Source organism: Hemitrygon akajei, chromosome 3 (genome assembly GCF_048418815.1).
Source record: "Hemitrygon akajei chromosome 3, sHemAka1.3, whole genome shotgun sequence".
Classification (NCBI taxonomy): Eukaryota; Metazoa; Chordata; class Chondrichthyes; order Myliobatiformes; family Dasyatidae; genus Hemitrygon; species Hemitrygon akajei.
In genome coordinates this window covers 37,280,637-37,295,346 of record NC_133126.1, presented here as the reverse complement: position 1 = coordinate 37,295,346, position 14,710 = coordinate 37,280,637, and the positions used below count along the sequence as shown (strand labels likewise).

The window sequence follows — 14,710 nt, the reverse complement described above, 5'->3', positions numbered from 1 at the left end:
GGCCACTTTATTAGGTATGCCTATACACTTGCTCATAAATGCAAATATCTAATCATGTGGCAGCAACTCAATCCTCAAAACCACACTGACACGATCAAGAGGTTCAGTTGCTGTTTAGACCAAACATCAGAATGGGGAACAAGTGCGAGCTAAGTGATTTTGAACATGGAATGATTGCTGGCCGCATACAGGGTGGTTTGAGTTATCTCAAAAACTGTTGATCTCCTAGGATTTTCACGCACAACAGTCTCCAGAGTTTACAGAGAATGGCTTGATAAATAAAAAATATCCAGTGAGTGGTAGTTTGGTGGGCAAAAACACCTTGTTAATAAGGAGGTTAGGGGAGAATGATCAGGCTGCTTCAAGCTGACAGAAAAGAGTCAGTAAATCAAATAACCATGTGTTACATCAGTGGTGAGCAGAAGAGCAGCTCCGAACACACAACACATCAATCCTTGAAGTGGATGGGCTGCAGCAGCAAAAGACCACACCAGGGTCCACTCCTGTACCTAATAAAGTGGCCACAAAGTGTACATCTAATTAAAAATTTAATACAGTTTCATATATTAGAAATCTAATAAAAATTATGCAGAAAAAATAAACATTTAGTGCTTGCAGCATTAGTATTTCTTATTTCTGGTCCTTAGGGAAAGTCAGATTTGTAAATTTTCAAAATGAATTTATGGTAGTGTATTTTCATAAATTTCATTTTTTTCCTTTTAACAATATAACTTTTTACAATAAAAGATAAATTAATTTCCAAAATTTTAGCTTGTTTTAATATGACAAAAAGATCTTGAATTGTGCTCAATACTCCATTTTAGATTCTAAAAAAGGTGCAGTTAAAATTATTTCTCCTTATTATAAATAAATACCAACATAGGCTAGCTTGAAAACCCTCAGCTTCTAGAACCATTAATAAAATTATGTTCCACTGAAAATGTTAATTTACATACATTAGGCACTTTTCTTTGTTTTCGTACAGCCAAAATAGGCGAATCCACGTCACTGGCACCCGTCACCTAAAACATTGAACACTTGCATGAAAATTACATCTACTTTCCACTAATTATTAAAAAAAAGTTCAGCAGCAGCATACAAACAAGAACATAAGAGATTCTACAGATGTTGGAAATCCAGACTAACGTACAAAATTCAAGAGGAACTCAGCAGGTCAGGCAGCATCTATGAAAAATAATACAGTCAGCGTTTCAGGCCACGACCCTTCATCAGGACAAAAAGAACGTCTTCCATTATTCTCATCTGTGGGTGCAGCAGGTTCATTTTCATGTAGGTATATTTTTATACCCATGTCTTTTATCTTGTTTCTTTTGGCTCTCTCCAAGACCCAGAACTGAACAGAAAAACATTTTATGCCAATTGCTCCAAATAAGACAGAAATAATTCCACACTGAGATGATTTAAACCTCTTCTACGATCAACAGCTGCAGAGTGAATATTGGAGTCCTTAGAATGTACTTCAATGTAGTACAGCCCCGCTGAACTGTGCCTCCATGAACACTACAAATCTAAATATGCTCTCAAGTCAATGGTCAACAATCACTTGATGGATCGTCATTCGCACTGTCACATGCCTTTAGGAATAATACGATACATTTTAAGCAGATTTCACCAAGGATACAAAGAGTAAGTTAAAAGATCTGCACAACATCATGGGTCAGAGGACCAATACTGTGCTGTAGCACTCTATGTTCTATGACACAGTGGTCTTTTGAAAGGCTAGGATGCTGATTCATCGGATGAATACTGGAATGTAAAAGGACTTTGTTGCAAGACTAAGTTGCATGAATGTGGAATTAGAAGGGGATAAAAGCCTTTAAAATAATAAAACTAAGTTGGTTTAAAACCAATTTTTTTTTATTGACTAAATCCAGACAGGAGTATTTAATAGGAATGTCAAAGCATTGAGGAGTGTACTCTAGAAGAGTTTCCACCCACCTCTGTGCCAGAACCCCATAACTCAAATTTTTGCAAATATTTCACCAACATTACTTCAGTTACATGCAATTAATTGGCTTCCACCACGCACAGGAACAGAGAATTCCAGGCATTTAACACCTTCAATAAAAAGAAATTCCTGCAGACTTCAGATTTATTTTGCAGTTACATCCCTTCACTTTCCCACAAATGAATAAATCATAACATCTCAATCCCCCTCAGGATCTTGTCTGTCTGAATAAGGTCACCCTTCATTCTTCTAAACTCAGAAGAATACAGATCCAAATTATCTAGCATCCCTTGATAGAACAATCCTCTTATCTCAGGAAAGAGCCCTGTGAATCTCCTTTGAACAACCCCCATCCCTTTTTTATTTAGAGAAAGGGGGCCAAAGCCGTATAGTATTCCAGGCGAGGCCTTACCAATACCCCGTATAACTGCAACAAAACCTCCCTATTCTTAAACTCCAAGCTTTTTGAAAAATGTTGGTTGCTTTTTTTTTGTTGGACCTGCCAACTTTTTGTGATTCATGTACTAGAAAACCTAGACCCTTTTAACCACACCTATTTGCAATCTAATAATCTGTCAAGTTCATAACCTGATACTTCCCTCCATTTGTCAGATTTTCACCTGGTCACTCAATCCATCAATATTCTTTTGCAGAATCCAAAGTCCGCATCACATTTTTGTATTGACAAAGTTGGAAAGCTTGCATTTCATTCCCTTCTCTAGATCACTCATATCAATAGTAACCAATTAAGGGTAGATAATCAATCCCTGCAATACTTCACTATTTACATCAGTTTAAGACGGCTACTTTCCTGTAGCAAACAAAACAAAGAAAACTACTAACATTAATCACACTCTTTCTGGTAAACAATCACTGCAATCAATAGCGTGTAACTTCCCTTTCGGAGTTCAGCTTTTGAACAGCCTGTATGACCTGACAAAGTCTCGAAGGTGCAGGAAGGTAGCCGAATCAGGGGAACAGGGCCCAGGCATGAGAGCAGGGAATGAACCAAAGGCTAGCCATTGCTGAAGCGAACTTGGAGGCAATTAGATGCAGCAGATCCAAGGCGAGCTAGTCAAGGTGGTGGGGCCCCGGGTCCAAGAGTGAGGACAGACCTGAAGTTCGATCAATTTAAACACAGGACTGAACGGGGGAGGCTGAGAACGGCTGAATCGAGATGACGGGGCCCGGGTCTGAGAGTGTATCAAAGTGGCAAGGCCTGGGACTGAGATTGAGGAACAACCCAAGGGTTGGACAATTTAAGCGCAGGGCCAGATTGAAAAGGAGGCAAGGAACGGGCTGGTTCAGCTCAGCTCGCCGCTCCACGAGGTTTACGAGTCTTGGGGCTGAACTGAGACTGTGACCTGCGACTAATCAGCTCCTGAATGGGCTGCAGTGATAACTGACTTTGTGGCTGTGGATTCACTTTGGTGAATTTCAGTTGTTGCTTGCTTTTGTTGCACAATTTGTTCTTTTCTGCACATTGTGTGTTTGAGTCTTTTTTTAATAGAATTTAATGGGCTTGATTGGTCTTCTTACAGGCAGCTACAAAACAATCTCAAAGTTGTATATAGTATAAATACCTTGATAATAAATGTACTTTGACATCTCCCCAGGCTATAAAGGACTCCTTATTCCAACACTCTCCTTTCTGTCACACAGGAAAACACTGAGAACTGGCCATCAAACTTATGCCTTGAACTCTTAATTTGCATTTCACATGTGGAACCTTGTCAAATGCCTTTTGGAAATCAAAACACACTGTATCTACGAGTTTCCTTCCAACTCTTCAAAGAATTCTAGAAAATCACTGAGTACTAAACCAAACTAAAATTGGTCAACATTTAATTTAGTATGATATCAGACTGCACCCTAGCAAGATATCATGCAGCATATTAGGAGGATTATGGGGCAAAAACTAGGTTAATGGAGGCAAAGTACAGTTAACCATAAGTTATATCAATGGTGGAACAGATTCAAGTGGCTGAATACCAACAGCATAAAACTACAATTTTTTTTAACCACTCATTCTTAGTTAAGTGAAAAACTGCTCCTTCTGGTGAAGAAAAATGCTGTAACAAGCTGTATTCTGGTGACCCACCTCAGGAGACTCAAGAGAAGAGAATTTTCTTTTATTAGGTCTTCTGATAACATCTTCATCACTCTCACTGTTGCATTCACCTGGGGAAAGAGATGCATTTTACCAAACATTAAAAAGAATGATTTTTCTTTAAAAAATATTAAACTAAAAGTTCAAAACCACTGTTACTTAATGATCAATTTTAACTTTACAGCTGTGTTTTATGCCTGAAGATATAATTTTTCCAATAAACTACCAGCACTGATCAAATCATGAAACCGTACTCTTATACAACAGTTATTCCTGGTGAATTCTAACTCAACACTTCTTTGCTACTTATCCATATGTGCCTAATTCTCTGTGTTCTCATTTGCTTTCTATTTAAGTTCTATGTAATGCCTTCCAATGCTCTGTCAATGCTTCAACATTGCTTTCTACATTGTTGAATTCTCATAGAAAAATTACTCCTTACACATCATCCATCGCAACATATCTGACCACGTGTAATTGAGAACAAGGTAATCACATTTGAATGCAATTCCAAGACAGCAGGAGAAAGGCCTTTTGATATCAATTATCATCAGGAGAAAATAAGACACAAAATTTACTATAACCATTCATAAAATCTTATTCAAAATTAAAGACATCATCACTAATTGACTCCTAACCATTTAAGGAATGCAAGTATTATAGCAAGTAAGAATGAAAAGTTTTGTAATTAACATAATATTAAAGTGTAAAATAGCTGTCCGTGAGAAGTTCTGTCCCTTTTACACACTGGGTCACAACCCATTAGCTCCAGCCAGCTATCTTATCTTTATTAGAACCATGGAAGATACAGTGCGCAGGAGGTTACAGCACAGGAACAAGTCTTTCCTCCCACAATGTTGTACCAAACTAATTACACTAATGACACCAATTGTCTTTTGCTTGCACAGATCCACATTGACCTGATCCAATCCAATGCCTGCATATTCATAACATAAGAGCCTCTTTAACGCCTCGATTTCATCTACCTTGACCACTACACCTGACAGTACATTCCAGGCACCTATTACTCTGTGTGGGAAAGAAGTCTCATAAACCTACTTTAAACTTTCAACTACTCACCTTAAATCCATTTCCTCTACTATCTGACATTTCCATCCTGGTCTATGCTTCTCATAATTTTATATACAGGTTGACCACCGATTTTCTGGCACCCTCCGTTCCTGAGCCTTGCTGGATTAATATTTTTGCCAGATTTAAAGATGTCATATAATAATAATAATGGCAAAAATGGACTGTAGCTTAAAAAGGATTATTAAACAAAAATTAAATGTATTTTTATTAATTACTATGCTTATGAAGAATGTTGCTTCGCGGTTATCTTGTTAAACATTTCATCTAGGTGATATTGTTTCATGTGTTTTGATCTCTCTGTGTGTAATTAACTATTCTTGCATCAAATAAAAATTCATTAGCTTTCTGTCACAAAGATACATTTATTTAACCCTTTGACTAAATCACCCAACAACTCAATTAACTTGTCAATTCAATAGTAAATCCTACAGTTTCATCATTCCTGCCATCTTTATCACTTGCAACCTTTTATCAGCATTCAGAACACTGTCTATAATTTCTGAGTCCATAAGGTGATGCACAACAGGTGTTTTGTCATTGACAATCATCCACGCACATAGATTTTCTTCATTAAGACTACTTGCTATATCTTTGAAAGCAGGTCCTGTAACACTTTTTGCATACGCAAGCAAATCATGAACAACATCTTTCTCCTTTGGAACACAAGGTCCTGAAAAATCATCGTCAAGCTTTTCTTCAGGCACATTACAAAACCTCAAGGCAGGCCACAACTTATGACAGCCATTCTTCAGTGTTGAAACTTCTGCCCTCTCTCACCCTCGAACAATGAACCAAAGAACGTCCTTCATGTTAAATTCTTTAATAAATGTTTGTACAAGAATGGCCAGCATTCACCTGATCTAACCAATGTTTCAAGCAATACTTGGCTTTTAGAGAGCGCAGAATTCCTCGGTCTTGGGGTTACATAAGTGATGTACAGTTTAATAGTAAATACACTGTAAGAACATCATTGGTACACAGGAGTTCAGCTTTGGGGTGAGCTGAACAGTTATCCAAGATAAGAATTTTGCAATCTTTGGGTAGCCCTACAGATGTGCAATGTGCTCTGGCTTCTGGCACAGACTATTTTTCAAATCAGTGGTAATCCAACCATTTTTATTTGCTTGATATGTTGCTGGGTAAATTTTAAACTCCTTTCAAGGCCCTAGGACATTTACTTTTTCCGATCACCAGTAGTTTACATCTGAGTAGCTGCTGCATTGAAGTACCCTAAAATGGTAACTCTGTCCTTAGATTGTTTGAATCCTTTGGGATCTCCTTCATCTTCTGTTGCCGATGTTTTCTTAGGTGTGCACTGCCAGTTTCAGCTGCCTTATACACATGCTCAGGACTGAGGTTTTTGTCAGCTACGGTGGTTTGTAGACCGTTTTTCTCCACACACTTTATGTATGGAAATTCCATGGCGCTTCTTAAACCTTTGAAGCCATCCTTCACTATAGTCGCACGCATGTTCTAATTTAAGTTCTTTATGAAACAATTTAGCTTGGCAATTATCATACCAGCCAACAAGTCGACTCCATCACACCAATGCTGGCGAAACGATTTGATCATCACTCAATCATGCTGAGTGCTCTTACCAATTTTCATCGTTTTTCGAATGCACATTTGTTTTAGCAAATCACCGTTTGCATAGAATTGCAAATTTTTCCTCTTTGGTGTGTTATATCATACATAGTTGACGTATCAATGCCATGCAAGTCACACAGCTTACGCATGGAAGCAACTTGTCTTTTCAACATTTCAACCTTCTCTTGGATCGATATGGACTGATGTTTATGTTTGACACCACCACTGTTACTTGCGCTTATCTTAGAAGCCATAGCTAGGGTTAAATTTACATAAAATAAGCACAAAATATTGGGACTGTGATCAACAAGTGCAATGTAAATAATAAAAATAGTGTGCTTTTGCCAAAATGAGTCTTGCCACAGATGGCGCTGCATGCGCTACACACAGCACCATCTGGTAGCCACCCAGTAAACTACATCTCGTAATTCCATCCGAATTAAAAGAACCATCAGTTTCCAGAAAATCAGTGGTTAACCTGAATCTCCACCATGTTGCACCACAGCCTCTCCAGGGAAAACAACCCTAGTTTGTCCAAACTCTCTGTATAGGTCATAACCTCTAATCGAGGCAGCATCCTGATAAACTCCTCCTGCACCTTTTCTAGGACATTCTTATTATGGGACATTCAGAAATGAAAGCAAGCTACCAAACCAGAGTTTTATAAAAATCTGCAACATAATTTCCTACCTCTTGAACTCAGTGCCTCGACTAATAAAGGCAAGTGTGTCATATGCCTTCTTTACCACCTTATTAACTTGTGCAGCCTATTTCAGGGAGATTTGGACTGGATCCCAAAGTTCTGTGTACATTAATATTGTTAAAGATCCTGCTATTAACTGGGTACTTTCCCTTCACATTTGATCTCCAAAAGTGCAACACCTCACACTTGCCCAGATAAAACTCCTTTCTTCAATTCGCCAATCATATCTGCAGTTGAACAATATTCTGTACAATCTACAACATCATCAATCTTTGTATCATCTGCAAACTTACCAACTTGCCCATCTACATTTTCATCCAAGTCATTTATACATATCACAAACAGCAGAGATCCCATAAGACACAGGTACAGAATTAGACCACTTAGCCCATCGAGTCTGCACCACCATTCAATCATAGCTGATTTATTATCCCTCTCAATGGCATTCTTCCATCTTCTCCCAGGAACCTTTGATGCTCTTGCTAATCAAGAACCTACCAATCTCCGCTTTAAATAAACCGAATAGCACATTGAGCAGCGGGCCCCAGCCCTCTCTCAAACCAAGCCTCTGTAAAGCTGATGCGCCATCAATAACTCTCGGAGACATGAGGCGAGAGGTAGGCTTTTACTAGCTGGAAGAAAGCACTGTCAGCAGCAAGAGACCATCACACAACATCCTGGAGACTGAGGGAGGAGCAGTGCCTCCAATCGCCTTTATACAGGGGTCTGTGGGAGGAGCCACAGGAGCAGTCAGCAGGGGGTGCGTGTCCAGACAGGTATACGTAGTTCACCACAAAAGCCCACAGTATTGTAGCTTCATGTACTATTAACTGCTTTTACCCTTCATACTCCTTCCATTAAAATAAAAACACGTCAACCCTTCTGTAGATTACCTTGCTCTTGTCTGTCATTGTCCATAAACAAAAGATTGTCAGTAATTACTTAAAAATACAATAAGATTGTTTCCAGTCAGGTTACCTATCTTACACATTTAAGCTATAACTAATAATAATTTTTAAAAATTAAGCATATATTAATAAAAAAATTTAAGTTAAGTATCTTACCATTGATAGATGTTAAAGGATTTTTGCAGAAAATATTTGGATTGTTATTTTTAAGTGCTCTCTCTCCGTGCTTTCCACTTGCATGGTATTTCGTGGCAGCCTCAGAATTGTCAGGACAGTCTTCCAATTCAGAAAAGAAACCATTTTTAACAGCCTCAATGTTTTCTGTAACATTCCTGATCACAGCATTTTGAGAAGTCACTGGACTGTTTTTAAATAGCGCTTTGCTGAAAGTAGTATCACGGAAGTTGGGAGAAGATTTTCTTTCTGGTGTAATGGATGCAAAGGCTGGAGATGAGGTAAAGAAAACCTGGCGATCATGCTGGGGAATTGGAGAAAATAAGTCCTGTGTTGTCGAAGGTTGTATTTCATTACAAGGCCAAGTATCCATTTTGCCAGGTTGTAAAGATGCATGTTTCGAAGAAATTGGTGTAGAGTACTCTCTTTTTAATTTTGCTGCTTCAACAAATAATTCTGAATCAGCTACGTTGCTGAATTCATCTTGAATCTCCGCATTTTCTGAAGATTTTTCTGCAAAATGTTTTGAGCATTCAGTGCTTTTGCTGTACATAGTATTAGTCATAGAAGCCTCGCCATCTTTAGCAATATCTTCAAATGAAAAGCCTAGATCAAAGTTAACAGAAAATAATTCATCGCAACAGTTGTACATACTACTGCTACTATCATTAGTATCAGGTCTATGCTGATCAACACATATATTTTCATGCAGAAGTGACTCTCCTGTTACACCTCGTTTAGTTTCTCCATTTTCCAAAGTTTTATTGGTGGATGATTGCACATTTTGGATAGGCTCATTCAACACAGTGGACTGCTGCTGGAGTCCAGAGATATCCTTTGTGATTGCACAGGTTTTATTGTTCGGAATGCAGAGAGTTGAAAGATCAGTATGTGACAGATTATCTTCAAACAAAGACAAACTGTTATTGTATTCAAGTAGTTCATCCTTTATAGAGTCCTTCAATGTTATGTTTTTGCTTTTATTTTCCTCAATCTTGTTATGACACTGGTGTGAAGAATTAAATATTTCTTCTTCAATTACATTTGACTGAGCTTTACGATCTTGCTCCAAATATTCAATACTGTTATCAAATAAATCATCCCAGGAGGGGCTGGATCCTGCATTACCATGATTGGTCAATGGTTCATTGGTCACACTCTCTTTGCGAGTCATTAAAGCTGGTGATTTAATATTGACTGCTGATGAACCACTTTTCTGGGGATTTAAAACATTAACTGCTGCAGTTTCTAAAGTAGTTGATTGCCAATAATTCCCTTCTTCCAAAAAGGGAAACCCGTCTCGAGGAGGAGAGGTATTAAGAAAATTTGTTACATTTTCCAGGACTATTTCAATGCTTGCAGGAACCTGCTTTATTAAATTGTCATTGGGATATTCTGATTCATAATTGGAATGTTCAACATTGAGTGAATAATACCCATTTCTTGTTCGGCTTGAATTTGAAGAACTTTGATATATATTGTGGTTCTGCAATTCGACAGATGCTGGGAGATAAAACAATTTGGATAGATTCCTTTCACACATTGCTGATTTCTTTAATTGACTATCATGGCCAGAGTCAACATTGTTCAATTCATCGCACTCTCTATTTTCTTTCTTCCTTGTGTAATCAGTTTTAGGTTTGGTGTTAGTTGATCTGTTTTCAGAAGAAACATCTTCCAAATTGAACTTAATGTGATCTTCCAGTATTTCCCTTGATCCTAACAAATCAAAGCAAGATATACTCTGCATGTTGTTATTTATCTCTACTTCAGTTTCTCCCTCTGACAGACAGATCTGTTCATCAGGTTTTGTTATAGCATCCTCAGAGGGAACATCTTCACCTCTATAATTCCCTGCAACACACAATGCAGACTCCTTTGTTTCTTTGGAATTTACAACTTCAAGACTAGAAGAGGAACAAAAACCCTTAGACCTTTTTATTTTACTTGTGTCAACAATAGAGCTTTCCTCATCTTCATCCACTAATGTATACCTATTTTGGTTTCCACAATTATTTTTAAATTTCTTCCTCTCTTGCATAGGCTTCGTTAACTGATCCAGCTTACATTTTTCTTGATTGCTTGCAATGGATGTAGGTGTAAATTTAGATTGTGGTGTGATGGCCGTTTCAAAAACATCATTCCTATTTAAATAAGGCATAATTTCCAATGAATAGCCACAGCCACTCTGCAAATAAAAATATAAATTATTAAAAGATTAAACATTTAATGTAATCAAGTTTAAATAAACATACAAATTTGCTACGTTAGCATTTCTATGTACATGGGCTATGAACAGATAAAGTGCTGATGAGCAGAAGGGTCTAGGGGTCCGAGTTTGTAACTCCTTGAAAGTGGCTACACAGGTTTATAGGATGGTTAAGAAGGCATATATCATGCTTGACTTTATTAGTCGAGGCACCGAGTTCAAAAGTCAGGAAGTTACTTTGCAGCATTATAAAACGCCAGTCAGGCCACACCTGGACTATTTCATACAGTTCTGATTGTTGCGTTATAGGAAAGAGGTCGAGGCTTTGAAGAGGGTGCAGAAGAGGTTTACCAGGTGCTCCCTGAATTAAAGGGCATGTGCTTTAATGAGAGGTTGGACAAACATGTTGTTTTCGCTGGATTGGCAAAGATGGAAGGGAGATCTGATAGAGTTTTATAAGATTATGAGAGACAAGCAGTATCTTCCCCCCACCCCCAGAGTTGAAATGTCTAATACCAGAGGGAATGCATTTCAGGTGAGAGAGGGTTAGGTTCAAAGGAGATGGGCGTGGCAAGTTGTTTTTAAAAAGATAGTGCTAGGTGCTTGTGAGGTGGTGGTAGAGGCAGATACAGCGTGATTTTTAAGAGACATTTAAATACGCACACGAATGTGAGAAAAATAGAAGGATATGGACATTGCGTAGGCAGAAGAGATTAATCTAGTTGGTCATTTGATCACTAATTTAATTGGTTAGGTACAACATTGTGAGCCAAAGGGCCCTGTTCCTGTGCTGTACAGCACTATGCTCTAAATGTTACGCCAGAGTTCAGGGAAGATGTAAAAGCTCTGAAGAGGATGCAGGAAAGATTTACTGTGGGATGTTAGATATGGAGATAGACCAGACAAACTGGGGTAGTTTTTGGAACAGAATGAGTAATAAGGACTAGGTTAAAACTGTGAAGTATGTAGACAAGGTAGATAGGAAAAAAAACCTGCTATTTATGGAAAGATCCAGAGCTAGAGGATGTTCAAGGTCCAAATTAAATTTATTATCAAAGAGCATATGTGTCACCATATACAACCCTGAGATTTATTTTCTTGTGGGCATACTCAATAAATCCAATAACCATAATAGAACTAATGAAAGACCACATCAACAGGACAGACAACCAGTGTGCAAAAGACAACAAACTGCAAATACAGAAAGCAAGAAAAATAATAATCATAATGGTAAATAAATATACAATAAATATTGATAACATGAGATGAAGAGTCCTTGGAAAGTGAGTCCAAACATCATGGAAGCAGTTCAGTGCTGGGGCAAGTTATATTGAATGAAGTTCATGTAGAATGATAGTGAATGGCAACAAAAGAACAAAAGTGACAAGAGGAAAACAGTTTTACATCATGAGTGGTTAGAGCCTGGAATCACTGCCAATGGTTAGACTGGAGGAGGATTCATTTGAAGTGATCACATAGATCTACATAAACTGAAAGAGCAATTGAGAGGGGTCAGGTCAGCATATTAGTTGCACTGACCTTGCCTAGGGCAGAAATAGACTTGAATGAACTCCCTTGTTCAATTCTGTGAACCTTCTGGCCTATATCAAATCTTTGTAATTTTGTTTGAACCATGCGATTGCTTGAAACTTCTTATTTAAATAATACAGTGCAGTCTGTCCATTTTTAGCTTGTTGATTAAAGATAACAGTTATGCCATATATTAAGGGTACTGGAAAACAGCAAGAGACCAAATGAAAAATAAAGCAGAAATGTTGCTCTGAGCCTGCCTCGTTAACCCTCATTTCAGGTCATGGATTCACTGGTGTCCATGCTGATCAAGTATCCATCTTTACTAACATAATTTATCAACATGTGGCCCGTAGCTTTTCAAGACCATAAGATATAGGAGCAGAATTAGGCCATTTGGCCACCAAGTCTGCTCCAATTTTCCTCTCAGCCCCAATCTCCTGCCTTCCCCTCATACCCTTTCATGCCCTGACCAATTAAGAATCCAGCAACCTCTGCCTTAAATATACATGAAGACTTGGTCTCCACAGACACCTGTGGCAAAGAATTCCACAGATTCACCATTCTCTAGCTAAAAAACCCCTCCTAATCTCCTTTCTAAAAGGATGCCCCTCTATTCTGAGGCTGGGTCCTCTGATCTTGGACTCCCCCTCCAAAGGAAACATCCTCCTCACATCCATTCTATCAAGGCCTTTCACCATTCAATAGGCTTGCCCGCATTCTTATACAGCCCCAGAGCCATCAAACTGTCTTCATATGACTGGCCATTCAATCCTGGAATCATTTTTGTGAACCTCCTTTGAACCCTCTCCAGTGTCAGCACATTCTTTCTAAGAGAAGGGGATCAAAACTGCTCACAATACTCCAAGTGAGGCTTCACCAGCGCTTTTATATTCTAGTACACTTGAAATGAATGCTAACATTGCATTTGCCTTCCTCATCACAGACTCAACCATAGAACACTACAGCACAGAAAACAGGCCATTCAGACCTTCTAGTCTGTGCCAAAACTTTGTTCCGCTAGTCCCATTGACCTGCGCCCAGTCCATAACCCTCCAAACCTCTCTCATCCATGTATCTATCCAATTTATTTTTAAAACTTAAGAGTGAGCCCGCATTTACGTCAGATGGCAGCTCGTTCCACATTCCCACCACTCTCTGAGTGAAGTTGTTCCCCCTAAACCTTTCCCATTTACTCTGTCTATACCCCTCATAATTTTGTAAACCTCTAACAAACCTCCCCTCATTCTTCTACGCTCCAAGGAATAAAGTCCTAACCTGTTCAATCTTTCCCTGTAACTCAACTCCTGAAGACCCGGCAGTATCCTAGTAAATCTTCTCTGCACTTTTTCAATCTTACTGATATCCCTCCTATAGTTAGATGACCAGAACTGTACACAATACTCCAAATTTGGCCTCACCAATGTCTTATACAACCTCACCATAACATCCCAACTCCTATACTCAAAACTTTGATTTATGAATGCCAGGATGCCAATAGCCTTCTTTACAACCGTCTACCTGTGACACCACTTTCAGGAAGTCCCAGATCCCTTTGTATCTCTGCACTCCTCAGTGCCCTAACATTCACTGTGTATGTCCTACCCTGATTTGTCCTTCCAAAATGCAACACTTCACACTTGTCTGCCATTTTCTGGCCTATTTTTCCAGTTGGTCCAGATCCCTCTGCAAGCTTTGAAAGCCTTCCGCGCTGTCCACAATGCCTCCAATCTTAAGTGTCATCAGCAAACTTACTGATCCAATTTACCACATTATCTTCTAGATCTTTGATATAGACAACAAATAACAATGGTCCCAGCACATATCCCTGAGGCACACCGCTAGTCACAGGCCTCCAGTCTGAGAAGCAATCATCCACTAACACTCTCTGTCTTCTCCCACACAGCCAATTTTGAATCCAGTTTACAACCTCTCCATGGATACCTAGTGTCTGAACCTTCTGAACTAACCTCCCATGTGGGACCTTGTCAAAGGCCTTACTAAAGTCAATGTAGACAACATCCACAGCCTTCATCTACCTTCTTGGTAACCTCCTTGAAAAACTCTACAAGATTCGTTAAACACGATCTACTACACACAAAGCCATGCTGACTATCCTTAATCAGCCCTTGGTTATTTAAGTTAAATAACCTTTATCTTAAAGGTTATTTATTACCGGCCTGTAATTACCTGGTTTACTTTTGGAGCCTTTTTAAACAACGGAACAACATGAGCTACCCTCCAGTCCTCCAGCACCGCACCTGTGGCTAAGGACATTTTAAATATTTCTGCCAGGGCCCCTACAATTTCTACAGTAGTCTCTCTCAAGGTCCGAGGAAATATCACGTCAGGCCCGGAGGATTTATCTACCTTTATTTGCTGTAAGGCAGCAAGCACCTCCTCCTCTCTAATCTCTATATGTTGCATG

General features: G+C 38.8%; 1 protein-coding gene across 3 annotated transcripts in view; it reads right to left on the bottom strand.

The window, feature by feature from the left end:
- Nucleotides 1-14,710, bottom strand: part of fancm (FA complementation group M) — a 125,227-nt gene that overhangs the window by 13,681 nt on the left and 96,836 nt on the right. For all 3 annotated transcript variants that reach the window (XM_073039611.1, XM_073039612.1, XM_073039613.1), the window contains 3 exons: nucleotides 8,526-10,731; nucleotides 4,071-4,150; nucleotides 957-1,022 (listed from right to left, as the gene is read on the bottom strand). In XM_073039611.1, coding sequence (XP_072895712.1) covers nucleotides 957-1,022; nucleotides 4,071-4,150; nucleotides 8,526-10,731 — 2,352 coding nt within the window. The remainder of the gene's footprint in view (nucleotides 1-956; nucleotides 1,023-4,070; nucleotides 4,151-8,525; nucleotides 10,732-14,710) is intronic.